Here is a 27,567-nt window from a genome sequence, read left to right on the forward strand (position 1 = left end):
TGAGTGATACATTCAAGGCCACCTAAGTGAGGAGCAGAACCAGGACCTAGACCTGGTCTGAAGAATCCATCTGGTGAGGAGGGAAGGCACAAGGTTTCACATAGTTAAGGTCAGAGTTTGGCAAACTTTCAAAGGAACTGTGCTTTGGTTCTGATCCCTGCTGCCCTGAAATCAGCACAGCTGAGGGAAGAACTTCACATTCTGCACTACCTCTGTGATGACCTGAGGTCAGGCCACTTCCTTCACTAATGCAAACTTCCCAGGTGACCACTGTCTACTTTACTCACCAGCTTCATAGCTCTAGGCACAAGCTTCTCAGCCAGACAGGCTGGGTCCCAGTCTCAACCTCAACACTTACTATGTGACCCCTGGGTTTCAGTTTCTCATCTGTAAAATGGGGATAATGATGATACCAAACTTGCAGGTCACTGTAAGGGTTAATTGAGATAATGCATACGGAGAATTTTTTTTTTTGAGATGGAGTTTTGCTTTATTGCCCAGGCTGGAGTGCAGTGGCACAATCTTGGCTCACTGCAACCTCTGCCTCCCAGGTTCAGGCAATTCCCCCACCTCAGTCTCCTGAGTAGCTGGGACTAAAGGAGTGCACCACCATGCCTGGCTAATTTTTGTATTTTTGTAGAGACGGGGTATCGCCATGTTGGCTAATCTTGTCTCGAACTCCTGACCTCAGGTGATCCACCATGCCTGGCATACAGAGGGTTCAGCATGATGTCTGGCACATGGAAAATGCTCCTTCCTTTCCACCTCCCTACCCCACTGCCCAAATCTTTTATCTCTTCAGGGTTTGGCTCCAGTCTCTCATCCTCCTCCATGAAGCCTCCCTGCTCTGACTGCTGCAACCTTCACTCATTGCCCTCTAACTCCTGCAGCACTTATTTATGCCACACAATTCAGGGTATTCAATCGAGCTGGATTCCTGTTGGTTACATCCTCAGGATCCGGACTGCTTTCCCCTTCCCCAAAGTCTCAGTTCCCAATAGGAATCCATGTAGTTTCAGGGAAGCTGATTCTACTTTCTCCCTCCCCTATCCCCCCAATTATAAGGGCAAGGCACATGATCTAGGCTAAGCCAGTAAACAACCCTTGCCACTAATTGCTGATTCAGAGGTGGGCATGTAATCTTATTCAGTTCAGTGACTCTCAGGACTTTTGCTGGGAATTCTGTGATACAGGGTCTCTGTATTTTCTCTCTTGTTCTGGATGTTGTGGAGTACTGATGTGACGTCTGGAACTGCTGCAGTCATTTTGCTACCATGAGAGAGACAAGCCTGATGATACCAAGGGGGCAGTCATGAGACTGGCACATAAGTGAAATCCTGACCACACCACGCCTGACTGCTGGGCTCCACTAGACTTTCAGTTGCATGAGTCAACAAATGTCCTTTATTAAGCCAGTTTTCTGTTATTTACAACTCAAAGCATTCTGATTTAAACATCTAGTTAAATGATTTTGTTTAGGTCACCAAAAGATGTATATATTCACTTATATGTTGACTAGGTCCCTGCTATATACAAGTACTGTGCTGGATGCTAGGATTTAACAATGAATAGCATTAATGTGGTACTATTCTCATCAGGGAGCCCAAGCATGATGTATAGTATGGCAAAAAGAATTGGAGATTAAAATGCCTGTGTTTAGGGGATGGCTCTGATGTTGTATTTAACTTCCTCAGTATCCATCTTACCTCCTTTGGATAGCAGAACCCTGACTTTTCTTTGAGAAGCCATCTAAAGGCCTGGTCAGTGGACCCAAGACTGGCCAAGAGGCATATTCCATGCACCTGGCCACAGCAACTAATTCAGCGATGGGCATAAAAGTCAGCCCTGAGACTGCAAACTTTAAAAACAGGTCCTGTCCTGCTGGGGTCACTAAACTGGGGAAACATAAGCCTGGGTTTCCTTAAGCTGTAAAAGAGTGCTAAGACTAGTTAATCTCTGAGAGTTGGTAGCAATAAACTCTCTGACTTCACCCATTATTGAACTAGACATTATCAGTGCCTCCTCCCATGCCTGGCCCTGGGCTGCATGATAGGGAAAGAGGGATGAGGCAGACTTATTGCCCTCTTTAGCTGAGTCTTGAAAGGACTCAGCTAAACATACACAGTATAGCCATACAAGTGGTAATCAGAGGGCACCAACTCAGCCTGAGTTGTTAGTTTTGTATTTTAAAAGTATGTGACATGTTAAACACAGAAAAATTAGAAGACATACTAAAAATTTTAAAACAAAAATGTCCCTTAGTTCAACCACTCAGTTATGATCATTGTTAATATTTTCACCTATATGTACCCAGATGCTTTTCTATGTACATAAACTTTTAAATTAAAAAAAAAAAAAAATACCGGCTGGGCGCGGTGGCTCAAGCCTGTAATCCCAGCACTTTGGGAGGCCGAGACGGGCGGATCACAAGGTCAGGAGATCGAGACCATCCTGGTTAACACGGTGAAACCCCGTCTCTACTAAAAAATACAAAAAACTAGCCGGGCGAGGTGGCAGGCGCCTGTAGTCCCAGCTACTCGGGAGGCTGAGGCAGGAGAATGGCGTAAACCCGGGAGGCGGAGCTTGCAGTGAGCTGAGATCTGGCCACTGCACTCCAGCCTGGGCAACAGAGCTAGACTCCGTCTCAAAAAAAAAAAAAAAAAAAAAAAAAAACCAAATGCAATGGAGCCTGGATGGAAAAGACATTAGCGGAAAAGCTAGTGAAAACCAAATACTGTCAGTCTAGTAATGTACCAATGTTAATCTCTTAGTTTTGACAAATGTACCATACTCAAGTAAAATGTTAACATTAGGGGAAACTAGGTGAAGTATATACAGAAACTCTCTATACTATTTTTAGAACCTTTCTATAAACTTAAAATTACTCCAAAATACAATGTTTCCTTTTAAAAATAGATCCATTCTTTACCCAGACATGGTGGTGCACAAGACCAGCCTGGACAACATATGGAGATCCTGTCTCCACGAGGAAAAAAAAAAAAAAAAAAAAGCAAATTCCATTCTGTATTGTTTTAAAACCTTTGTTTATTCACTTAACACATTTATCATAAAATCTTTCTGTCTTAAAATGACTTATTTCGTGATCACATATGATTCCATCCCATGAATGAATCAGCCAATCTCCCCTTTTGTTGGAAATTTAGGTTGTTTCCAATTCTAACCCTGTTATAAAGAATGCTTTCTGCACATACTTAGTCATTTCCTTGGGGTACATGTACAAACTGGAATTGCTGAGCCAGAGCTGCTAGCTAGGAAACACTTACTGAGCACTATGGGCATCACTGTTCTAAAACACCTGATAGACATGAACTCATCCTGTCAACAGCACGAAGAGAGAGGCACTGTTCTCATTCCCTTACCACAGGACAATTTTCAAAAATTTCCAAAACATGAGCCAACATATTCTCACTAAAGACTCTCTCGGCCCACTCCAGCACCTCACTGGTGTTGAACATGTACCCCATCATGATCTTTTGTGCTCCCTCCTATTTTGGCCTCAAGATAGGAGCAGGTACAGCTAGGCCAAGGTATGGTTTCAACAGTTGAAGGTGTGCCCCTCATCTTCAACTACAGAATGTCCTACTCTCAGTAAGCTTTGCGGGTGACAAGACCATCGCTATCTGGTTGGCTGCCGTGTCAGGACCACAATGTCTCCTGCCAGCCTGGAGTAGAATCAGCATCCCTGGGGAAGATAACACTGATTCCCATCTCCACTCAGGGGCACATTTGGTAGCTCAGGAAACACCCCAGTGAAAAGCAACCTGTTCGGGTTTGGTACAGAATTCCAGGGGGATGAGGTGCCACTGAGGAATGGGAATGGGTAAAGATACCTATTCTGAAATAGCTGGTAGCCATGGTAAGGTCCTTTTTTCCTCAGCAAATGGCCTTGGGAAACGACATAGAAAGGATCATTTATTGGGTAGCTGCTATTTCTCAATTCATATGAACTTCACCACTCTTCTAGATGAGTGCTATGACCCTCATTTTACAGATGAGTTCATTGAGGCTTACAGGTTAAGTGTCTCCCTCAAGGCACACAGTAAGCTACTGTCAGGGCCAAGATCTAACCACAGACCATCTTTGTCATCCCCAGAACTCATGCCCACACCACTAGACACATGACTGGAAAAGAGAGCCGACAGTAAAACTGAGGCACTTCCCCCACTTCAGCCCCACAGCAAAGGATTGCCTGATTCATGGTCAAAGCACAGACTGTGGTGTGTTTAGGGGAGGGAGGAAGAGTGGCACATGGGCTGAGCTTAAAGCGGCCCATCAAATCTCTATGTACATATCCTTGTCTTTTGCTCTTCTGCATTCTTGACATTATTCATGAGTTGAAAAGCTTCCCTTCTACGGTCACTGTGCTTTGTTTGAAAACTTATCTCTAACCAGATACAGATTTCCCAAGAACTCCGGTAGGGGTTCTCTAGGTCAGCAGTCCCCAACATTTTTGGCACCAGGGACTAGTTTCGTGGAAGACAATTTTTCCACAGACCAGGATGAAACTGTTCCACCTCAGATAATCAGGCATTAATTAGATTCTCACAAGGAGCAGGCAACCTACATTCCTCGCATGCACAGTTCACAATAGGGTTTGTGCTTCTATGAGAATCTAATGCCACTGCTGATCTGACAGGAGGTGGAGCTCAGGCGGTAATGCTCACTTGCCTGTCGCTCACCTCCTGCTGGTGGTAGTCGTGGCCTGGGAGTTGGGGACCCCTGCTTGAGACCCCCGCTTGAGGTTAAAGCAGCCCAGAGCACCAGTGGCCGCTGTACCTTCCCTTGTGCTGTGCCCTCAGCTGGAATGCTGCCACCCTCTGCATGGAGTCACCCAGATCCCACCTCCTTCACAAACCTACCTTCTTCTCTGCAGTCTGACCTCCTGTACTGCATAACTAGCCCTTCCTTTACACTCTGCTTCTCTTCCAAAATAGACTCAAGGCAGTTTACAACACACATGAGTACAAAAATGCTAAACACAGAACTAAGATTGGGCTGGCGTTGGAATTTCATTAAGAAACCATGGCTGAGGAATGATTAACAACTGAACACAAGACGTAGTTTTGAGTTTCCTCACAGCCAGGGCAAGAAGGAAAACAGTAGAAAATGAAGCATTTCTTTTTTTTTTTTGAGACGGAGTCTCACCCTGTCGCCTAGGCTGGAGTGCAATGGTGAGATCTCAGCTCACTGCAACCTACACCTCCCGGGTTCAAGCAATTCTCCTGCCTCAAACTCCCGAATAGTTGCATTACAGGTGCATGCCACCATGCCCAGCTGATTTTTTTGGTATATTTAGTAGAGACAGGGTTTCACCATGTTGGCCAGGGTGGTCTCAAACTCCTGACCTTGTGATCCACATACCCCAGCCTCCCAAAGTGCTGGGATTACAGGCATGAGCTACTGTGCTCGGCCAAAAATGAAGCATTTCTTATCTAGTAGAAGAAAGAAGACCAGCTAAACAGGAAGCATAATGAACTCCTAGCTAAGCTCAGAGGAATTTGTCTGGAAAACCCTTACAGAACACCACACAATCAAATTATTTGCTCCATAGCAACTTTACCCCCAAAATGCAGATCTGTTTGGCTTATTGGCTTGAGGACTATCTGCACAGGATCTAGACCCATGTTGTCTTGCCCTTTGATACTTTGTCTTTCCATTCCCACCTGCTTTCTGCTGGGGGTACCTCAATCTGGACTGGGCACCTGGAAGGGGTCCTCTGTGAGAGCAGCTCATCATCACACTGCCATGGATGACTCTAAAGACAGAGCTGCTGCATTCCCAAGACATCAGAAGCACACTGCTCCCTCTGGAGTTATGAATAATGCAACACCATCAGCCACACAGAACTGTAGTCTGAGAGAGCTGCCTGTGCCTCAAGAGCCTGCATACACACCCTCCCCTGGCCACCTTTTCCAGAACCAGGAGACAGTCGTGGAGGACAGGGGATGGGAACCAGCTCCTTTCCCCCAACATAACTCGCCCCTCCGGCCTTTCTGGAATATGGGTGATTCTAGGAGCTATGCCAATCCAGCACATTGGAGCTTGAGTACCAACAATAAGGAAACAACAGAGGATGACAAAATAGAAAAAGGTCTTCTTACCTGTGGCAGGTCCTTCACTGTAACACAGCAAACCTACTCGAGTTTCTCCTTTTGTTTAGATCCATGGCTCATAGCCTTTTCTGTATCATGAGTGTCTTTGAGATCATTTCCTCTCTCCCCAGCAAAGTGTCAAAGCAATTGGTACAGTGGTAAGAGGCTGGGGTGTGGAGCCAGACTTGGGCTCATGCTCTGGTTCTGCCATTATCAGATGTCTGAACCTCAAAGTCCACAGACATAAAGATAATAGCAGTACTTACCTCCATGGGGTTATTGAGAAGAATAAATGAGATAATGTATGCAGAACCTCCCACACAGTTAAGCATTTAATACGTTAGACTATTATTAATTATGAAAACACATAAAGAATTCTGCATATAATTTCAGAGGTTTGATTTCTAGGTGATCCTTAGCCTGGTTCCAGATGGTCAGTAAGACAACTTTCATCAATGCCTACATTTTCCCTCTGAATTCCATCTGTGTTTACCAAGCATCTGCTGTGTCCTGGGCAGTCCAACCCACATGAGTATCTTGGTCACTAGTGTCATCAGCACCTTTGAGGGATAGGGATCATTCCCATTCTACTGATGAGGTGAGATAACTTGCCCAAGTTCGCATGGTGAAGTTGCTGTTGAAATCTGTCTTCTGACTCGCTCTGTCTTCATCTGAGGAAAGACTTGTGAGGCTTCTGAAGAGGCTGCTTTCCATCCTGCTGTGTTCTATCAGTGACACTTTGTGCACACAGGAGATCCTAAGACACATACCCTAGGCCCTCAGAGCCGGCAGTGACTTCTTTAAAATCAGTTCTGGCAGTGCTGAGTGTCCATGGAAAAGAGCTCTTATTCAGAGCAGCCCTTCCTGTCTGCAGAGCTATGCAAGTAATTAAATCACTTCAGCAACAAGGTCAAGGGGACAGATAAGTGTTAGAGACTGTGTTTCAGTCCTGACTGCCTCTTATGCATGACCTCAGGAATGCCACTTCACCTCTCTGAGTCTGGTTTCCTCACCTATAAAAGTGAAGGACAGTTCTGACTCCACAGGGTGCTGTGTGAGGGTTACCTGAAGTCGAGGGTTACGTGAAGCCTTTGCATAGTACCTGGCATAACGTCAGTCTTCTGGGAGTGGTAGGACTAGTCTGCATTCTTGGTTTGCAGATTGGAAGAGGAAACCCAGGCCCAAAGAAGCAAACAAACAATAGTTCACCCAGTCTTCTCTGTTTATTCTTCTCACTACACCATGCTGCTTCGCAGGCTGGTTTGACAAACATTTCCCCGCAATTGGATGCATGATGACCGACGGAGGAAAGAAAATTTTCATAGGGCATTTAAAAAGCTCAGGGAACAAACAGATCAGTGCAAATCAGTAAGGTTGACACCTGAAAATGACTCTGCAGAGGTGAGGAAGTGGAGCAGAAGAAGGAGGGGCTGGTTCAGGGAACAGGATTTAATATGTCAGTGAAGATCCTGCCTCTCTCTGTAACAAGATGCCTAAAGAAGAATAGTGGTGCTTCCAGCCAGCTCCCTCTTGTTTTGGGAACAACAGTCATTTCTCAGAAAACTCACTTGTAAAGGCAGCCCTTCCAAAAGCATAAGAGCTTTAGTTTGGACAAATGATTTAAGCTCACTTTTGCTGGAGAGGAAATGAATTTAAACTAGGACACACAGAGAAGCAACAAAGAGTGCTAAAGAAGCAACTGAAAAGGTAGTCAAAGATCTGGCTTAGGGATTAGAAGCACTGGCTTTCTAGACTATGGACAAGTGCCCATTCAACAATTATCCAGTCTGGCAGGAAGCAGGTATTTTTCTGTGTATATCTGGATCCAACTAACATTTATCCATTGTCTGTTGCGTGCCAGGTACTGAGCAAAAACCTTCTTCCTATAAATTTCATTTAATGCCATTAAGGCCAAGAAGGTGGCATAACCAACTTCCTTTTTCAGCTGAGGAAACAGGAGCAGAATGAATAACTAACTGGCTGGGATTTGTCCTAGGTCCCCTAAACTCCAAGCACAGTGCTAGCTCCACTAGACCAAGCTGCCTTGTCTCTGGGCTCAAGAAAAGCCTGCATAGGAGCTGAAGGTCCAGAGGTTGCAAGCTTATCTTATGTGCACATACTTGGACCTCCCTACCACATAGCTGTCAGTGACCATAAGAAAGGGCTTCTTTTCCTTCCAAGCCAGGTCCAGAATTCAGTATCATTTTTCTAGCTTAGATTATCTTAAAAAATGCCACAACAGGGGATACAAATTTTAACATTTTATTGATTTAGGGGCCAAACAAGGCAGCATTTGGTCAGTTAAGAAAGGCACCTCATTGAAAATAATACATCACAGTGCTGTTGAGTGATCCCAGTCACAGGATTTGATAATGGAAAGGACAATCTTTGGATGACATAGCTTAGGACACTTGCTCATTTATTTAAAAGAGTCCCTTCACACACTGCAGATAAAAGAAGGCAAGAGCATAGGATTGTGGCATGTGCTGTGTAGCTGTGAGAGGTTACTCATGAGAGTAGGTAGCCTAGTAAATCAGTGGTAAGTCAGGGGAAGGGAATCAGCCTCCCTTTCCATTCCATTCCCTTCCCCCCGCCCTTGATTCCAGTATGCTTGATTTGTTGAGCCACCATCCCTATGAATACACCTTACATCTCTTTCAAATGTGGAGACGGTTTTTTGATCTTACAGTGTGTGGAACCAGGGTCAGTAACCAAAGCCTCCCTGTTGCAAGCTATAGACCCACAGGACAACAATTTGATTTCCTGTACTCTTGGTCTGGAACCCATGGGGTTCTGAGATAAAAGCTGAGGTCTTAGTGCACTGGCTTTAAAAAATATTTTCACCAGTCCAGAGTAAATGAAAACCCGATTCCTTAGAAATAATACTGTATCTCTCTATTTCTACCCCCACCCTCCAAGCATGGTATTTTTTAAAAAATTAATTTTTCCCTTACACTTTAAAAACTCCCGCCTATGTATAAAAGAAACTGCCACACTACAATAACACTGCTGTTGTTCCAACTATTCCTTTGAGCCCCTCACCAGCCCTCCCTCACCATCCTCACCCTGACCACCCTTCCCTTCTGCCCAGCACCTAAGAGCAGGGATCACGCCGCGGGGTGATGAGCAGTGGTGTAGTCTCGCCTGGCCTTCTGATACTAGGCTGAAATAGAGAGGAAACAAGAGAGAACAAAATGGGTTTTTAAAAACCAAGTACATATCAAAGGAGGCTGGCATGTAAGCCCCAGCAACCAAATGCATTAAACACTGGACATTTCTCTGACAGGTAAAAGCAGAACCTGCTGAGGCTAAGACTCTGGAATTAAACAAAGCAAAAACAGAATTCTAACCATTCTGAGAAGGGTATATGCATTCCCTATGAATCTTCTAGTTCTCATGGGCAGCCCAAATATTACTTGCACATGTTGTATGCACACATGAATCTATGTGGATGGATGCCAAATATTTGGGCAAGGATCATGCATATTCAATTAGCAAACATTCAGGGACCTCAACTTTGAGGCCAAGTGCTTACAATTGTCCCTAGTTCAAGGGGAGCTGATTCCAAGATTCATGATGCCACTGTCACCCAGAGAAGGATCCCAGGCCAGGCACACATCGCTGACAGTTTTTGTTTCACTCCTCTTCCTTGCCCATTCCCAGAAGTCATGTGCTTCCCAGAAACACACAAAGCCAGACTGAGTTTCCATTAAGAGTGGGTGGAGTTAGTTTAGAGCCAGGAAGACAAGGCAGGACAGAGGCAGCAGACATTCACTTGGACCAGGCAAAGAGGGAAGCAAGGTGGCCACGTACTCATGCCCAGTTGCCATGTGGACGGCAGATAAGACCTCTGGTAGTCTCACAGATGGCAGGAGAGCTCAGGTCAGAAGGAGGCTGGGCACTTTAGAGCCCACTAAATCGAGTCAGCAGCAGATTATGCTGAGGCAGGCGACATTATTTACTGGATCTGCCACTGACTTTCTAATGGTTTTTCCAGAGGCTGCTGTTTTTGTGGTCCTTCATAGTAGTCTGTTACTTCATCTGTTTGCCACAAATCAAACCAGAGACCAAAAGACATAGCAGGGAACTTAGAAAATGCTCAATAGTTGGGAAGCTAAGGTTATGAATAAAAGCTGGTTACTGTCACAGGTGGTCTTATTTCCGGGTGATCTTTTCTTGGGGAAGTCCATGGCTATAGCCATCATAAAATTAGGGGTGAAGGGTTGGATCTAGAAGGCAGAGGGTTTGGGCTTAAAAAGAACATATCTGATTTCAGTTTTATGTCCTGGAGAGAGACTGGGTTTGAGTAAATACTGATCAAAATAAATCCAAGAATAGATCACACACTGTTTTGTCGACACTTGGAAACAGAGGCAAACATTAAAAATAAAAGCAAATAAACCTACCCTGGTCTCTCTTTGGGGAAGTAGATTTGACTGCTCTCAGATGCTCAGCCTCCATGTTCAGAAGACAATCTGAATTCAAAAGGACCTTTCACCTGGTTTAATTCTCTGGCAACAATTCAGTTTTCAAACCCAATTCCCAAATAATCGCTACTTTTCAGCATCATGATGCAGATCACAAAAACATTCTAATTTGGCCTGGCTCTTTTTATGACGTCTCCCAGTAATTTCTATAACCTGCAACGTAAGCGCCTTTTTCCTTCCACCTAAGGGGAAAAAAATTAATGATCCCTGTTCACATGTTGACTCATGTGGGTTTTCATTATGGGTTAGAAAACAAATGGAATTCTCTGTCCATAATGTACCATCAGGAACTGAGACCCTGCCTGACTTCACATGATCCTGGACTTCTAATCAGCTGCTGGAAATGGAAGAAATACTATGAGGTTTTGGAATTGTGGCCCCTGGAAGATTACCTGGGTTAGTTTATTTTGGTCAAAAAATAAAATCAAAAGTATGGTTAAAGTAAACAGCTGGGCCGGATGTGATGGCTCACATCTGTGATCCTGGCACTTTGGGAGGCCAAGGTGGGTGGATTGCTTAAGCCCAGGAGTTCAAGACCAGCCTTGGCAACTTGGCAAAACCCTGTCTCTGCAAAAAGTACAAAAATTAGCCAGGTGTTATGGCGTGCACCTGTAGTCCCAGCTGCTCAGGAGGCTGAGGCGGGAGAATTGCTTGAGCCCCAGGAGGCAGAGGTTGCTGTGAACCAAGATCACGCCACTGCACTCCAGCCTGGGTGGCAGAGTGAAACCCTGTCTCAAAACAACAACAAAAAAGAAGTAAACAGCTGGTAAAGCAACCTAGCCTAAAACTTAGAAAGTAGGAGAGTGAACACATATGTACACACACACACACACAACACACATACACACAGATGAGATGAGAGTAGCACACACACCAAAGATAAATCAAGCAAGTGCTTTTTTAATCAATACATCAAATGATATTTTTGCTAGCCTGAGGAAGCTTCTCTTTGCCTGTCCTATCATTCCCACCCATTCCCTCACAGAGATAGGAAGAAATTCCTTCTTGGACCCAACATTAGATAAACATAACCAAGTCTTTACATGTGGCTTTGGAGAAGGCTGCTAGGATGCTTGCGAACACAACATCAGGGGTCTGGGATGCATCGATAGCGGAGTGGATCCCCCGTTTCCTGTAGTACTCTATGAGCGGGGTGGTTTGAGTGTGGTAAGCTTGCAGGCGGATTTTCAAGGCCTTCTCATTATCATCTGATCGACGAATCAAGGGTTCCCCAGTGATCTGAGAATAGGAAGACAGCAATGAAAGGCTGGGACTGTTAGCAAGGTTTTCTTATTCCATGCCAGATGCAGATTTGAGATGGGACCATTCTGCCCAGGATGCTGTCTGTTCCCAAAGCCCATCAGAAGCAAAGACAAGCAATCCAGACCCTCTCCAATGAAGAACTTGCTACTCCCAGGAGCAGAGCAGCTGGTGAACAGAAGTCAGAGAGTTTGTCAGAAACACCAACTGTGAGGAAAGGGGCTCATGAGGGGAAGATAGGCAATAACTTTCTCATCTTTGTGCTCAGGTGATCCAGCTTCCAAGATAAACACTTCTAGGGTCAAAAGTAAGGAAGTCAAAGGCCCCTAAGACCAGGAGAATACATCAAAATCAAAGATACATTAGCAGTTGTAATCTTAGTTGCTTAAATATTTAGCATATGTACTAGAGTGTCACCCATCAACATTTTAAAAGTGGCAAGTAAAATGAGAAAGAACTTTGAATGGCAGAATTAGCAGTTTTGCAAAATGTGACTATGTTGCCATAACGGCTCTGGAACCTGTATTTATAGAACCTGGATGACCTAATGAACTTGTTTCATAGGACGAAGGTAAACCCAGGAAATTCTTACTGTTGTCTGCATGCTTTAAAACAGACCATATAGACTCTTTATGGCAAATGGTGCAGTGACCATGTATGAAACCCCAGGACACAGTACAGCCGCAGTAACTATAAAAAGAGAATATTTTTCTGGAGGACTGGTCATCAAACTTCTCTTCAGTGCCACACTCTTCCCACTCTCCAATTCTAGGCTTTTAAGAAACCTTCTCCTGATTAGCTGATCACTTAGGTGGCCATGATGCCAGAAAGGGGCTGCTCTTGACAGAAGACAGGTACAATCTGGGCACTGCAAAAAGCTGGCACCACTGGTAGCAACCTTGAGGCCAAGCAATAAACCACCTAAGGAGACAATGAACAGATCTGACACAGGCCATGATTTACTTGATAGTGTTATTTTTCATGACTAAGTTAGCAATATTGGTAGAAATAAAAGGAAGATGGAACGAATAAAGGAAAAAGAAAACAGTGAAGAAAGGAGAAGGAAAGAAAAGGAAATTTTTTGTCTGAGTTTACATACGTCATCTTTCATGGGCTCTTTTGGAGGGTTGAACTCCTCATGGTAGGAACGGCCACTCTTGGGGTGAATCAGCCTGAAAGACAGCAAATGAATATGAGTTAGGTTAACTGATAGTACGCGCCTGCACTCCACTCTAGGGGGCTCCGGAATGACAAGCAGAGACAGGGACCCTGGATGCAAGGACCCAGCACCCAACAGAAAATCCAGCTAAATAACTGGGCTTTCAGGAGAGCTTATGCCAGTGGCAGAGTATATTTTCTATTTTGACCAAACATTATCATGAGTATCTGGTTGAAGAGTAAACGGGCTGGCATAACTACCTAATTCAGGACTTGAGAGAAGGAACTCTGGTGCTGGTCTCACACAGCCATCTATTCTATTCACCCATTTACTCGACAAACATTAATAAGTATCCCATTCAAGCCTTAAGCTGAATTCAGAGGCTACAAAGCAATGAGTAATGATCCCTGTTCACAAGTAGTGCTTAGTGGGAGAGATAAATGTGGAAATAAATAACAAACGTGATAATCCTTTAACAGATTTGTACAAAGTGCTATGGGGGACAGAGGACAAATAAATGAACTCTATTTCCTAACCTAGTTTGGTTACAAAACCAGGAAGGTACTAACAGGAAAAATAATTCCCATGGATGCAAACACTGCCAGATAATGCAACACATCTTTTCGATCACACAGATAAAAGATAGGCTAACCCTGATGACTTGAATTTTGGTTGGTACTTGAGACCAATCCCATTTTGAGAACTTGGAGAGTGGGGTTTCTTTCATTTACCAAAAGTGGTATTTGTGAATGGCAAAAGAGCAGTGTGTGGGAGTCATATTTATTGCAGCCTGGCTGCTATGTGCCTGGCTGCTAACCCTAACCCAGGGTTAGCAATATTCAAGTCATCAGGAAAACTGACTTATTAAACAAGTTATGGAATATAGAGTTCAATAAAAGGCATTTATTTGGCACTGAATGTATAGCAGGTAGCTGCATCTCTGCTGAGTCCCCACAGGCAACAAGCCCATGTTCCTGACTGGGAATGGCCACACCACAGGAGCCTAGCAACCTAAGGAAAGGAGGCAGGCCAAGCTCTGCTCAGTAGCCAGGCCTTGCTTCAGTTCTGTGGTTTCTCAATTCTCTGCCAACCAAGTGTTTGTTTGCTTATTTAACTAATGGTTGCTCTTCTCATGAAGGTCTATTAGACTAGAGCTCCCTAATATTTTTCACCATTTGGCAGGCATAGCAATATTTGGGCTGGGCCCAGCAGCTTATGCCTGTGATGCCAACACTTTGGGAGGCCAAGGGGGGCAGATCATCTGAGGTCAGGAGTTTGAGACCAGTCTGACCAACATGGTGAAACTCCGTTTCTACTAAAAATATGAAAAATTTAGCAGGGTGGCAGGCACCTGTAATCCCAGCTACTTGGGACGCTGAGGCAGGAGGATCGCTTGAACCTGGGGGTGGAGGTGGCAGTGAACCGAGATCACACCATTGCACTCCAGCCTGAGTGACAGAGCAAGACTTTGTTTCAAAAAAATAAAATATATAAATAAATAAAAAATCTATTCAATTCTATTTAGGTTATTGAAGTAGCACCTCTGTAAAATGTGCTACTTTCTTTTATGTTAACCACAGCATATTTTGGGGGACAAGATGGTCCATTTATGGCATAAAGTGGCACTGGATTATGGGCAGGAGGGAGGTGACAGTAGAGAAAATAAGCTATACAGTCATCCCTTGGTATCCACGGGGGGATTGTTCCAGGAGCCCCCTCTGTGGATACCAAAATCCACAGATGCTCAAGTCCCTGATATAAAATGGTACAGCATTTCCATATAACCTATGCATATCCTTCTGTGTACTTTATTTATTTTATTTCTATTTTATTTTTGAGACAGACTCTCGCTCTGTCACCCAGGCTGGAGTACAGTGGTGCAGTCTCTGCTCACTGCAAGTTTCGCCTCCCCGGTTCACGCCATTCTCCTGCCTCAGCCTCCCAAGTAGCTGGGACTACAGGCGCCCACCACCAAGCCTGGCTAATTTTTTGTATATTTAGTAGAGACAGGGTTTCACCATGTTAGCCAGGCTGGTCTCGAACTCCTGACCTCGTGATCTACCCACCTCGGCCTACGAAAGTGTTAGGATTACAGGCATGAGCCACCACGCCCAGTCTAATTTTTTTATTTTTTGTAGAGATGAGGTCTCATCATGTTGCCCACGCTGGTTGTCCTGCATACTTTAAATCATCTCTAGATTATTTATACCTAATACAATGTAAATTCCATGTAAATAATTGCTATACTGCATTTTAAAACTTGTATTATTTTTTATTTTCTTCAGCTTTCCCACGTTATATTTATTGGTGGTTATGTTCTGAATTTTTTTTTTTTTTGAGACGGAATCTCACTCTGTCGCCCAGGCTGGAGTGCAGTGGCGCCATCTCAGCTCACTGCAAGCTCCACCTCCCAGGTTCATGCCATTCTCCTGCCTCAGCCTCCTGAGTAGCTGGGACTACAGGCACCTGCCACCACGCCCACCTAATTTTTTGTATTTTTAGTAGCGACAGGGTTTCACCGTGTTAGCCAGGATGGTCTCGATCTCCTGACCTCGTGATCCACCTGCCTTGGCCTCCCAAAGTGCTGGGATTACAGGTGTGAGCCACCGCACCCAGTCTGGTTCTGAATATTTTTAATTCACAAATGCTTGAATCCATGGATATGGAAGGCCAACTGGACAACGGAGAAAAGGTTCCTGTGACTGCAGTCATGTACTGTGAGGTTGCACTTTCCAGTATTTGAGTGCCTGGAAGGATTCCTCTGACGCATTCATTCAGAAATGGCATCCACTGGGAGACCCACGGAGAGGAGAGAGCAGGCTGCTAGGCTCAGCAGCAGCAACTTTGGGAAGGGCTAGGGGCATGAGATGTGGACCAGGATATTTTTTTACCTTCTAGAGAGCACAGGGCACATAGCAGCCAGGCTGCAACAAATATGACTCCCATACACTGCTCTTTTGCCATTCACAAATACCACTTTTGGTAAATGAAAGAAACCCCACTCTCCAAGTTCTCAAAATGGGATTGGTCTCAAGTACCAACCAAAATAGCTCCATGGGCCACTGAGTCTGGCTCGGCGGTACCATCAGGGCTGGGAATCTACAATCACTGCTACTGTGAGTATAATACTTTATTTTTATTTTTTTTGAGATAGAGTTTTGCTCTGTCACCCAGGCTGGAGTCCAATGGCCTAATCACGGCTCAGTGCAGCCTCGACCTTCCTAGCTCAAGCAGTCCTCCCACCTCAGCCTCCCAAGGACCACCAACACAGGTGCATACCACCACACGTGGCTAACTTTTTTTTGCTTTATAGTAGAGACGAGGTCTTGCTATGTTGCTCAAGCTGGTCTCAAATTCCTGGCCTCAAGTAATCCTCCTGTTTAGGCCCCCCCCAAATGCTGTGATCACGGGCATGAACCACTGTGCCCAACATTCAGTGTGACACTTTAAACACCTGTTTTCTCATCCACAAAATTGGGATGGTACCAGGTATTAAGATAATACCAGAGAGCCGACTGGTAGGATAATTAGGATATGAGAGAGACAATATAGAATAAGTTTAAAAACAAAAACAAAAACAAAAAAACAACCACCAACTATTCATATTCAAGAAACAGAACAATGACTCAAAATTACTAGAAGTGAGGTCAGAACTAATTCAGAAAATTGTTACAATGGGGTCCATATCATCTCAGACTTGAAAAAGATCCTGTGTGAGGTCTGGGGTTCATTCCCCAGCATCTCCAAACAGCTAACATCTGTGTCCAACCTTGGCAACAGAGTGAGACTCTGTCTCAAAACAAACAACAACAACAAAAACAAAAATCAAAAAACAAAAACAAGATCTGTATTAAACTGACTAATTCCTGCCTCATTTTCTTCTAACCATCAACATGTTTGACTAGGAGGCAGAAAGCAGGCTTCCAGGGCTAACCCTGCCACTCATCTGCTGGGTAAACTTGGAAAAACACCTTCAGCAGTGACATGCTCTGTGAGGAAGGAGGTCCTTCTCTCCGTGAGGGAGGAAGTTACAGTAACTACCTACTTCCAAATGGAGGGACTGAGTCTTCTCTCTTTTATCCTTTACAGCAACCCTGCTGTTTGTTCTTCAGAATTTCTCTGTTCTCTCCCACCCAACCTCAGTTAGAAACCTCCATCACATCATGTGGATCATAAACAGGCTCCTAGATGGTATCCCTATCTGTTTATCCTTGCCCTAATTTACCTTGTACACCAGGACCAAGCTAATGTTCTTAGAATACTGTTTTTGCCACAACACCCAGTGGCTCGAGAATATCTCATGAGTCCTGAACTCCATCAAGTCTACCCTCTTTGGTTTGGCAGATCTCCCCAGTAAAACTCTTCTCAACAGCATTCCTTCTACCATCCTGCCCCCAAGGCCAGTGGGCAGACACATCTGCTACTAGCCTCAGCGAAAGCCTAACCCATACTCATTCTGCCTTCTACTCCCTTCTGGGAAAGTTTCACTGAAATACTCTTCATCCAGGAAGAGTCTGATGTTATCTCTATCCCAGGCAGCCTTTCCTCCCTGTCCCCAGGCTTTCTTCTTGGACTTCCTACTACACTGAACAGCCAAAGTTTCATACACGACTCTCTGAGGTCAGAGATGGGCATCACTATATGGTTATCCTAGAGCCTCTTGTGGTCCTCTGCTCCCAGGGTCTAGTACTGTGCTATGCAGGAAGCAGGTACACAGGAAGCTGGGCCCATAGAATCAAAGGTCCCCAGTGTCACCTGGTTCTGCTAATATGTGCTTGGTGCCTCAGAGACCCCAGGCCTAGTGATGTCTTTACTGTTAACCCTACTGCTTCTTGACCTACATCAACTTTGTCTACTGTGTGCCCAGTAGGGATACAAAGAAACAGAAGTTCCTGCATTAAAGGAGCCTATGGAATAGCCAGAGACATGTAACCTGGACATTTGAAAAGAAAATGAATACAAAGTAGAGCCCACTGTATTTCATATTGCTTTCCAGGATAATAGTGCTAACCTTGTACTGTCTATTCACATGTTTGTCTCTGTCCTTGAAGGTGTGGACTACAAACACATGGAAAAGACATTCAACCTCATTAGGAAATCAAAGTAATAACGTCTGAAATAAGAAAACATTTTTTCCCTAATCCAAAAATTTACATGCATTATGATGGCCATAGTATCATTTTAACAGTGGCTAACTGGAAGAAACACAAATATACAACAATAAGGAAATTAACAAAGTTTTGCCTACTGTGAAATATCACACAGCAATTAAAAGTAATGGTCATGGATGCCTGGTTTAAGATGGTGGACTGACCACTTTCCTGAGACACCATTAAAATGACAAAGACATAAAAAAGCTACAGCCCATGATAAAGAGGGGAATGGAGGGTCCATTTGCAGTTGAAAGCTTCTGACATACTTATGAAAGGCACAAAGCAGACTGCAGTGATTAGTGAAATAGGGTAAAGAAAACCGTAGCCTAAAGCAGTGTTGGTCTGTCAGAACAAACGAATCCAGAAGCAGAGGCATTTCTGTGTTCAATGCTATTATAGAGAAACAAACATGTTAAAACACACACACACACACACACACACACACAAAGTGGCTGTACTATAAGCAAATTCTTCCTCCATTTTCTAAACTTTGTACAGATGGTTATATGATTTTTATAATTAATAAAAAGCCAGCAAAGTATGGCAACTCCAGCTGAAATCAGATTTAAGGAGCACTAAAATGGAGGAGATACACATGTAAAGAAATTAACATTTCTTAAGCACCTAATATAGGCAAGGCTTTGAACTATGCATTTCATATTACCTAACACGTGCAATAGCTCCTCAAAGCAGGTGTTATCAACCCCCTTCTACAGATGAGGAAACAGCCTCAGACAGGTTAAGATATGTGCCTAGGGTCACAGTTAAAAAGTGACAAGAGGGAGGGTGCAGTGGTTCACGTCTGTAATCCCAGCACTTTGGGAGGCCAAGGCGGGTGGATCTCTTAAGGTCAGAAGTTTTGAGACCAGCATGGCCAACATGGTGAAGCCCTGTCTCTACTAAAAATACAAAAATTAGTCGGGCATGGTGGTGCATGCCTGTAGTCCCAGTTACTTGGGAGGCTGAGACAGGAGAATTACTTGAACTCGGGAGGCAGAGGTTGCAGTGAGCCAAGATTGCGCCACTGCACTCCAGCCTGGGTGACAGAGTGAGAGTCTGTCTCAAAAAAAAGACTAAAAAAAAAAAAGGCGACAAGAGCTGGGAGCAGTGGCTCACGCTTGTAATCCTAGCACTTTCGGAGGCCGAGACAGGCGGATCACTTGAGGTCAGTTCAAAACCACCCAGGCCAACATGGTGAAACTCTGTCTCTACTAAAAATACAAAAAAATTAGCCAGCCCTGGTGGCAGACACCTGTAATCCCAGCTACTTGGGAGGTTGAGGTAGGAGAATTGCTTGAACCCAGGAGGCGGAGGTTGCAGTGAGCCGAGATAGCGCCACTGCACTCCAGCCTGGGAGACAGAGTGAGACTCCGTCTAAAAAAAAAAAAAAAAATGACAAGAATGAGATGCTGTTTGACTTCAAATCCCTTGCTCTTCTTTCCATATCCCAATCCCATCTCACCACTTCAGTGGATGTCACCAAATAAAATCAATCCGTGTTGAAATGGATATGGCACTAAGCTTCATGGCTGGGATTAAGCACGAGCAATTCTCAGAGTTTGACAAAGCTCTGAGAAGCATGAAAAGGGACCCTCAAGGGACAAATACCTTCCTGTGATTCTTCGGATCAGCAGAGAGTCTGGGATGCTGAATTCAATCACAGAATCAAGCTTCTCTTTCCGCTTCTCCATGAGGTCATCGAGCTGTAAAAGAATGTGTGGCCCACCTAAGTTACCAGAGCTTGGTCAGACCCATCTCTTCCAAAGGAATTAAGAGAAAACAAAGGGCAAGAGTGTGCTCTCATACAGAAGTAACATAAAAACTAAGCTACCCACCATTTCTGCCTGCCTCACAGTCCGAGGGAAGCCATCCAGAAGAAAACCATTTTTGCACAAGGGGGTCTCCAAATTCTTCTCAATGAGTTCCACTACCATTTCATCACTCACCTGGAAGTTAGGAACAAAATAGCCTTGGGTTTAAATCCATTACCTAGGTGACTGACATTAGCCCAACTCCATAGCCAAAAGTTTGTGTATATAACCTTATTACTAAACAGCAAGTTTTCTTGAACCCAAGGAAGCAAAAATAAGAGCAAATGTTAAATGGCTCCATTTGGAAGATCCAGTTTCACAATTTTATCTCTGTGGTTGCCAAATGCACATTCTCGTCTCTTGAAATTCCCCTGTATCCCAAAAAATCTGGGTGAGGGAAGACAGATTCCATTACTTGTTACCTCACCAGGAGAGCTTTGTATCTCAGGTCCTGAAGGCCCCTCCTGCCACTAGAGTCCAGAGTCCAAACTGTCAGATAACAGTTCATCAGCAATCAGTGATCCTCAAGGCACAAGAAATGTGAGGACAAATGGCTGAGAGACCACCTGAGAGAGTGCCAGGAGAGAATGGGGTTGACCAAAACACAGGCATCAGCTTTCCCTGTTTCACAGCTGTCATTAGGCTAACAGTAACGTGACTTGGTTACACATCTGGGCCATCCTGGACATGAGGAAAAATAGAAGTTCACTGAATTGGCAAGATTGGGTCAGAACCAAGGAACTAAGGAGCCAAGCCAACACTCTTCCCTCTTTTTTTTTTTTTTTGAGACAGTCTCATTCTGTTGCCCAGGCTGGAGTACAGTGGAACAATCTCCCCTCACTGCAACCTCTGCCTTCCAGGTTCAGATGATTCACGTGCCTCAGCCTCCCAAGCAGCAGGGACTACAGGTGCGCAGGACCATGCCCAGCTAATTTTTTGTATTTTTAATAGAGACGGGGTTTCATCATGTTGGCCAGGCTGGTCTCGAACTCCTGACCTCAAGTGATCTGCCTACCTCAGTCTCCCAAAGTGTTAGGATTACAGGAGTGAGCCACTGCATCCAGCCCAAAGCCAACACACTTCTGAGTCTCTCTAAAACCCCAATGAGGACCTCTTCCAGTTTTTAGAAACTGGTTTTTCTTTTCTTTTTTTTTGAGACGGAGTCTCGCTCTGTTGCCCAGGCTGGAGTGCAGTGGCGTGATCTTGGCTCACTGCAACCTCCGCCTCCAGGGTTCACTCCATTCTCCTGCCTCAGCCTCCCGAGTAGCTGGGACTACAGGCGCCTGCCACCACGCCCGGCTAATATTTTTGTATTTTTAGTAGAGACGGTGTTTCACCATGTTAGCCAGGATGGTCTTGATCTCCTGACCTCGTGATCCACCCGCCTCGGCCTCCCAGAGTGCTGCGATTACAGGCGTGAGCCACTGCGCCCGGCAGAAACTAGTTTTTCTCTTGGGCTGTTATAGAAAGAAAGGTCTCCAGCCTGTAGTGAAACCTGCCCATCTTGGCAGCTAATGGTCTTATTTATTGGTGCTAACTGTGAACTTGGGGACAAAGTACATGCTCTGCAACTAAGTGAAGGTTGGAGATAAGCAATTTCATTGCCACATCTCAATTTTTTCTTAGTACAGAGTCTTCTGTCAAGACTCAAAGTCCAAAATATCTAGCTTTCTGGTTTGACTCAGAGATTCAGTTACATGAAGGGAAAACTAGAGAAATGGGCAGGCAGAGGTATCATTTGATACGGCTACAGAATCTCAAAGCCTAACAGAAGGTAACTTGAGAATTAAAGCAAAGCCCAGTTCCTTCCCCAACTAACATTCTAAGATAAAAAAAGACCAGAAGACCAAGCACAAAATGACATCTGAAGGTGATTCTCAGAGGCCAAGTTCCAGAATAACTCAGTTATAATTAATCTAGAGATCTTCTTTGATTAGTGCCAGAAAATAATAGATTGTATTTGTCCAATCAGGTCAACTGGCCTAAAGAAAGAGAAAATGTGGCTGGGCATGGCAGCTCACACCTGTAATCCCAGCACTTTGAGAGGCTGGGGCAGGAGGACTGCTCCCGGGTTAAGCTCAGTTTAAAACCAGTGTGGGCAACACAGTGAGACCCTGTCTCTACAACAATAACAAAAAGTAGCAGGGCATGGTGATGTGTGCCTGTAGTTCTAGCTACTCATCAGGCCGAAGTGGGAGGATCACTTGAGCCCAGGAGGTCGAGGTTGTAGTGAGCCATGATTGCGCCACTGCATACCAGCCTGGGTCTCAGGAAAAAAAAGAGAGAAAATGCAATTATAGTCCCCAAATAGAAAGGATTACCTTTGTCACAACTGCGAAGTAATTGCTTTGGTACAGAAACAGAACACAGAGCCACAAAGCAGGTTAAAAAAACACTTCTGTGACTTCCTAAATCCTCTCTTGAATACATCTCTGAGTTCTGGCCTAGGATAGCAGTTTCATTTCTGGCTCTAAAATTTGGGTATATAACAAAATACATCAGCACAGAAAAACTTCAAGAATACTATGAATGAGTGCCATAAATTCAGAACAAAGTAACTTGCGCTCTAAAAAGTCTTATAAGGCCAAGCGCGGTGGCTCACGCCTGTAATCCCAGCACTTTGGGAGGCCAGGGCAGGTGGATCACCTGAGGTTAGGAGTTTGAGACCAGCCTGGCCAACTTGGTGAAACCCTGTCTCTACTAAAAATACAAAAATATTAGTCGGGTGTGGTGGCGGGCGCCTGTAGTCCCAGCTACTCAGGAGGCTGAGGCAGAAAAAAAAAAAAAAAAAAAAAAAAAAAAAAAAATAAAAAAAAAAAAAAAAAAAACAACAAAAAAAAAAAAAAACAAAAAAAAAAAAAAAAAAAAAAAAAAAAAAAAAGAGAATGGAGTGAACCCGGGAGGCAGATGTTGCAGTGAGCCAAGATGGCGCCACTGCACTCCAGCCTGGGTGACAGAGTGAGATTTTGTCTCAAAAAAAATAAATAAATAAAATTCCTATAATCTGCCACTTTGTTAAAACACCCTCTAGCACATGGTTGTCCAAGAGAATTTTGTTTGATGATGGAAAGTTCTGTACCAGTGAAGGCTGGTAAATACTTGAAATATGGCTAGTGCAACTGAGGAATTGATTTTTACATTAATTAAATTTAAATTAATCTAAATAGCCACCTGTGGTTGGTGGCTACCATATTGGACAGTGCAGATCTAGATTCTGAGGAATATCAACACTCATTGGTACCACCAAACCTACCAGTTTCCCAGCATCCATAGTTGCCTTCAGCTTTTTTCCTAGCTCTGAGCCAGAAGCCACCATGGCCCTCAGCATGTCCCCAGTAGCCAAATGGCAGACACAGAAGTTTTCAGCCAATCTGGGTGCCTATGGAGAGGAAGACAAAAAACAAGATTCAGTTACATTACAGGCTGTGGAGTCAGACTACCTAGGTGTGAACCTGGCCCTGCAACTTACTGGCTATGTAAACTTGGGCAAATGCCTACTTCCTTACCTGTAATGGGGATAAAAGCATCTTATGTTACAATCTAACGTACAATGATTATAGGGTTATGGTAAGAATTATATGAAATAATATATGTAAAGCACTTGAAACAGTACAACTAGCACACAGGAAGCAGTCATAAATATTAGCTATTATCACTATTTCCACTCAACACACTAGTGACAAGTAAGTTTCAGTTTCCCTATTATAAATGGGAAGACTTGCCAGGCACGGTGGCTCACACTTGTAACCCTAACACTTTGGGAGGCTGAGGTGGGCGGATCACGAGGTCAGAAGTTCGAGACCAGCCTGACCAACATGGTGAAACCCCGTCTCTACTAAAAATACACAAATTAGCTGGGTGTGGTGGCATGTGCCTGGAATTACAGCTACTCAGGAGGCTGAGGTAGGAGAATTATTTGAATCCGGAAGGCAGAGGTTGCAGTGAACCGAGATTGCACCACTGCACTCCAGCTCCAGCCTGGGCGACAGTAAGACTCCGTCTCAAGGAAAAGAAAGAAAAAAAAAAAAGGGCAGGGGGGTTGGCATTGTGGCTCACGCCTGTAATTCCAGCACTTTGGGAGGCCAAGGCAGGTGGATCGCTTGAAGTCGGGAGTTCAAGACCAGACTGGCCAAGATGGTAAAACCCCATCTCTACTAAAAATATAAAAGTAGCCAGGCGCAGTGGCAGGCGCCTGTAATCCCAGCTACTTGGGAGGCTGAGGCAGGAGAATCGGTTGAACCTGGGTGGCAGAGGTTGCAGTGAGGCAATATTGCACTACTGCACTCCAGCCTGGGTGACAGAGTGAGACTCCATCTTTAAAAAAACAACAACAACAAAAAAAAAACAGGAAGAATAAAAATAGTACCAACACTTCACATGGTTGCTGTGAGGTTTAAATGAAGTCATGTATATAATGTACTCGGCACACTGCCTGGCACATTAACATGTGCTGAATAAACATTTGCAAAGGGATGAATGTGTAACTGCCATGTACTACAGTTACTGGGTCAGGGAGGCAACTACGAGCTGTTTGCCCCCAGGCAGAACTGGGTTTTCCCCCTTCCCTGTCACTAAGCAGCTGTATTATCTTGGCCACCTCACTTTTCAGTTTCCTTATCTGTTTAAAATGAAGGCAAAAAAGGCTCCATCTCATAAGGTAGCTGTGAGGATTAGCTGAGATATATACAAGGAGTACTTGGCATATAATAAGCACTTACATACTAGTTTTAGGAGGCATTATAGCATTTTGGTCCAGAGCATAGGCTTGAGAGTTAAACTGCCTGGTTTTCAGACTCCACGTCCACTAACCATTACGTAAAATTGACTTAAGAAGTCACTTCACCTTTCTAAGTTTCAAATTTCCTCTAAGTAAAATGGAGATGGTAATAGTATCTATATCACTGGGTTGATGAGATTATATAGAATTCAGTATTTGCAGGCCCCGGCACATAGTGAGCACTCAGTGGGCACTGGCTGTTACCATAACCCCTGTCCTAATCCTACATTCATTCATAACGAAAGAAAACATTTACTAATGCCTTTTCCAAGAACCCTGTTGGAGGCCTGGGAAACAGATGAATAAAAGGCATAGACTATGTTTTTAAAGAGCTTATATTTCATGAACTATATATGAGAATGCAGAATTAGAACAGGGAGAGACCCTAGACAGCTCAACACTGGCTTTGCAGTGGGAAAAAAAGAATGCAGAATTCACAAGGAATGAAATCAGTTCAAGGAGCTCAATCTTAGCTTTTTCCGTCCAATTGTTTTATAAACTAAGTAGGTTTAGATCCCAATTCAAACAAATCAGTTCACTGGGAGTTTTCTTTTCTTTTTTTTTTTTTTTTTTTTTTTTTTGAGACAGTTTCACTCTATTACCCAGACTGGAGTGCAGTGGCACGATCATGGCTCACTGCAGCCACAAACTCCCTGGGCTCAGGTGATTCTCCTGCCTCAGCCTCCCAGTAGCTGGGATTGCAGGCACATGCCACATGCCTGACTAATTTTTATATAATTGGGAGTTTTCTTAGGTGCATGCTTAGGTGCACACAATAAAAGGTACATAGACAGGGTTGGTTTCTGATTCACGGACTGATTCAGTTAAAGCAAAGAAATGACTTCGTAGCAAAATGGAATCTAGAGAGAAGGCATTAAAAACTCTGTACTTTGGGTCAGGTGTGGTGGCTCACGCCTGTAATCCCAGCACTTTGGGAGGCCAAGGCGGGCGGATCACCTGAGGTCAGGAGTTCGAGACTAGCCTGGCCAACATGGTGAAATCCCATCTCTATTAAAAATACAAAAATCAGGCCGGGCGCGGTGGCTCAAGCCTGTAATCTCAGCACTCTGGGAGGCCGAGGCGGGCGGATCACGAGGTCAGGAGATCGAGACCATCCTGGCTAACATGGTGAAACCCCGTCTCTACTAAAAAAAATACAAAAAACTAGCCGGGCGAGGTGGCGGGCACCTGTAGTCCCAGCTATTCGGGAGGCTGAGGCAGGAGAATGGCGTAAACCCGGGAGGCGGAGCTTGCAGTGAGCTGAGATCCGGCCACTGCACTCCAGCCCAGGCGACAGAGCGAGACTCCGTCTCAAAAAAAAAAAAAAAAAAATACAAAAATCAGCTGGGCTTCCTGGCATGTACCTGTAATCCTAGCTACTTGGGAGGCCGAGGCAGGAGAACTGCTTGCACCCAGGAGGTAGAGGTTGCAGTGAGCCGAGATCCAGCCCGGGCGAAGAAGCAAGACTACGTCTCAAAAAAAAAAAAAACCAAAAAAAACAAAACAACACCAAAATTCTGTACTTTGCAAAACCAGTGAACGTCAGGAGCCCTGACAATGAAAAACCAGGCTGGCACTGTGGCCATATATCCAGAGAGTGCTTTCTGCCAATCTTTCTCATTGCTGTTGAAATTAACCTGGGTAAACAATTTGGAGGTCAGGCTTGCTCAAGTGGAAAGGCTGACCAAAACACCAGAGAAGAGCTGTTAGCACAGAACCTGTTCTATTTTTGTCACTCCCAAACTGCAGGACTCTTATGCACTGTTCCAGGTGATTGGATTCTACAGCTGGATGAAAGAACACACACCAATAGGGAAGAAAACTAATTCCTGGCTGCGCACAGTGGCTCACGCCTGTAATCCCAGCACTTTGGGAGGCTGAGGCAGTTGGATCACCTGAGGTCAGGAGTTCAAGACCAGCCTGGCCAAGATGGTGAAACCCCGTCTCTACTAAAAATACAAAAATTAGCCGAGTGTGGTGGTGGGCACTTGTAATCCCAGCTACTCAGGAGGCCGTGGCAGAGAACTGCTTGAACCCGTGAGATGGAGGCTGCAGTGAGTCGAGATCATGCCATTGTACTCCAGCCTGGGTGACAGAGCGAGACTCCGTCTCAAAAAAAAAAAAAAAAAAGAAAAGAAAAGAAAACTAATTCTTTCATTTCCTGCTTGTTGCCTGGGAGTCAGTGTGGTAGGCTGTAAAGAGCATGTATGGGTTTCAAAGTCAGACAGATATTTATACTTGATTCCTAGCTAAGGCACTCAGTAGCTGTGTGATCTTGGGCTCAGTACTTAACTTCTCAGAGTGTCAGTTTCCTCGTCAGTTGAATGGGGATAATGACTACTTCACAGGGTTTTTATGAGGATAAATGAAATAAAGTACCAAAAACATCAGACATGCAGTAGGTATTCAATAAATAAACGGCTCCTTTCCATAGTCTTTCTTCTTTGCATTACTCTTTATTTACAGACTACAGAAACTTAATGAAATAACTTTATGATAGCGCCCTCACACTTCAAACTTATGCTTTAGAGCAGCCATTCACAGATTCTAAATCACTGGAGGAATGTTGTTAAAATGCAGATTCCGGCCGGGCACAGTGGCTCACACCTGTAATCCCAGCACTCTGGGATGCCAAAGCAGGCAGATCATCTGAGGTTGGGAGTTCAAGACCAGCATGACCAACATGGAGAAACCCCGTCTCTACTAAAAATACAAAATTAGCCGGGCGTGGTGGCACATTCCTGTAATCCCAGTTACTAGGGAGGCTGAGGCAGAACTGCTCGAACCCGGGAGGCGGAGGTTGTGGT

The 27,567-nt window shown here is 44.5% G+C and overlaps 2 protein-coding genes across 6 annotated transcripts in view; one reads left to right on the top strand and one right to left on the bottom strand.

The window, feature by feature from the left end:
* The window catches only part of AZIN2 (antizyme inhibitor 2), a 220,298-nt gene that overhangs the window by 111,841 nt on the left and 80,890 nt on the right, over positions 1-27,567 (top strand). The gene's annotated exons all lie outside the window — the stretch shown is intronic.
* AK2 (adenylate kinase 2) overlaps positions 7,318-27,567 on the bottom strand; it is a 28,575-nt gene continuing 8,325 nt past the window's right edge. For 3 of the 5 annotated variants that reach the window (XM_050796041.1, XM_050796060.1, XM_050796066.1), the window contains 7 exons: positions 23,237-23,362; positions 20,008-20,118; positions 19,781-19,875; positions 12,960-13,032; positions 11,644-11,839; positions 10,520-10,588; positions 7,318-9,276 (listed from right to left, as the gene is read on the bottom strand). In XM_050796041.1, the coding sequence (XP_050651998.1) occupies positions 9,272-9,276; positions 10,520-10,588; positions 11,644-11,839; positions 12,960-13,032; positions 19,781-19,875; positions 20,008-20,118; positions 23,237-23,362 (675 nt within the window). In that variant the 3' untranslated portion in view covers positions 7,318-9,271. The remainder of the gene's footprint in view (positions 9,277-10,519; positions 10,589-11,643; positions 11,840-12,959; positions 13,033-19,780; positions 19,876-20,007; positions 20,119-23,236; positions 23,363-27,567) is intronic. The other 2 variants (XR_007727027.1, XM_050796051.1) reach the window with 2 other exon arrangements.

The sequence above is a fragment of the Macaca thibetana genome, chromosome 1, assembly GCF_024542745.1.
Source record: "Macaca thibetana thibetana isolate TM-01 chromosome 1, ASM2454274v1, whole genome shotgun sequence".
In the NCBI taxonomy this organism is placed as follows: domain Eukaryota; kingdom Metazoa; phylum Chordata; class Mammalia; order Primates; family Cercopithecidae; genus Macaca; species Macaca thibetana.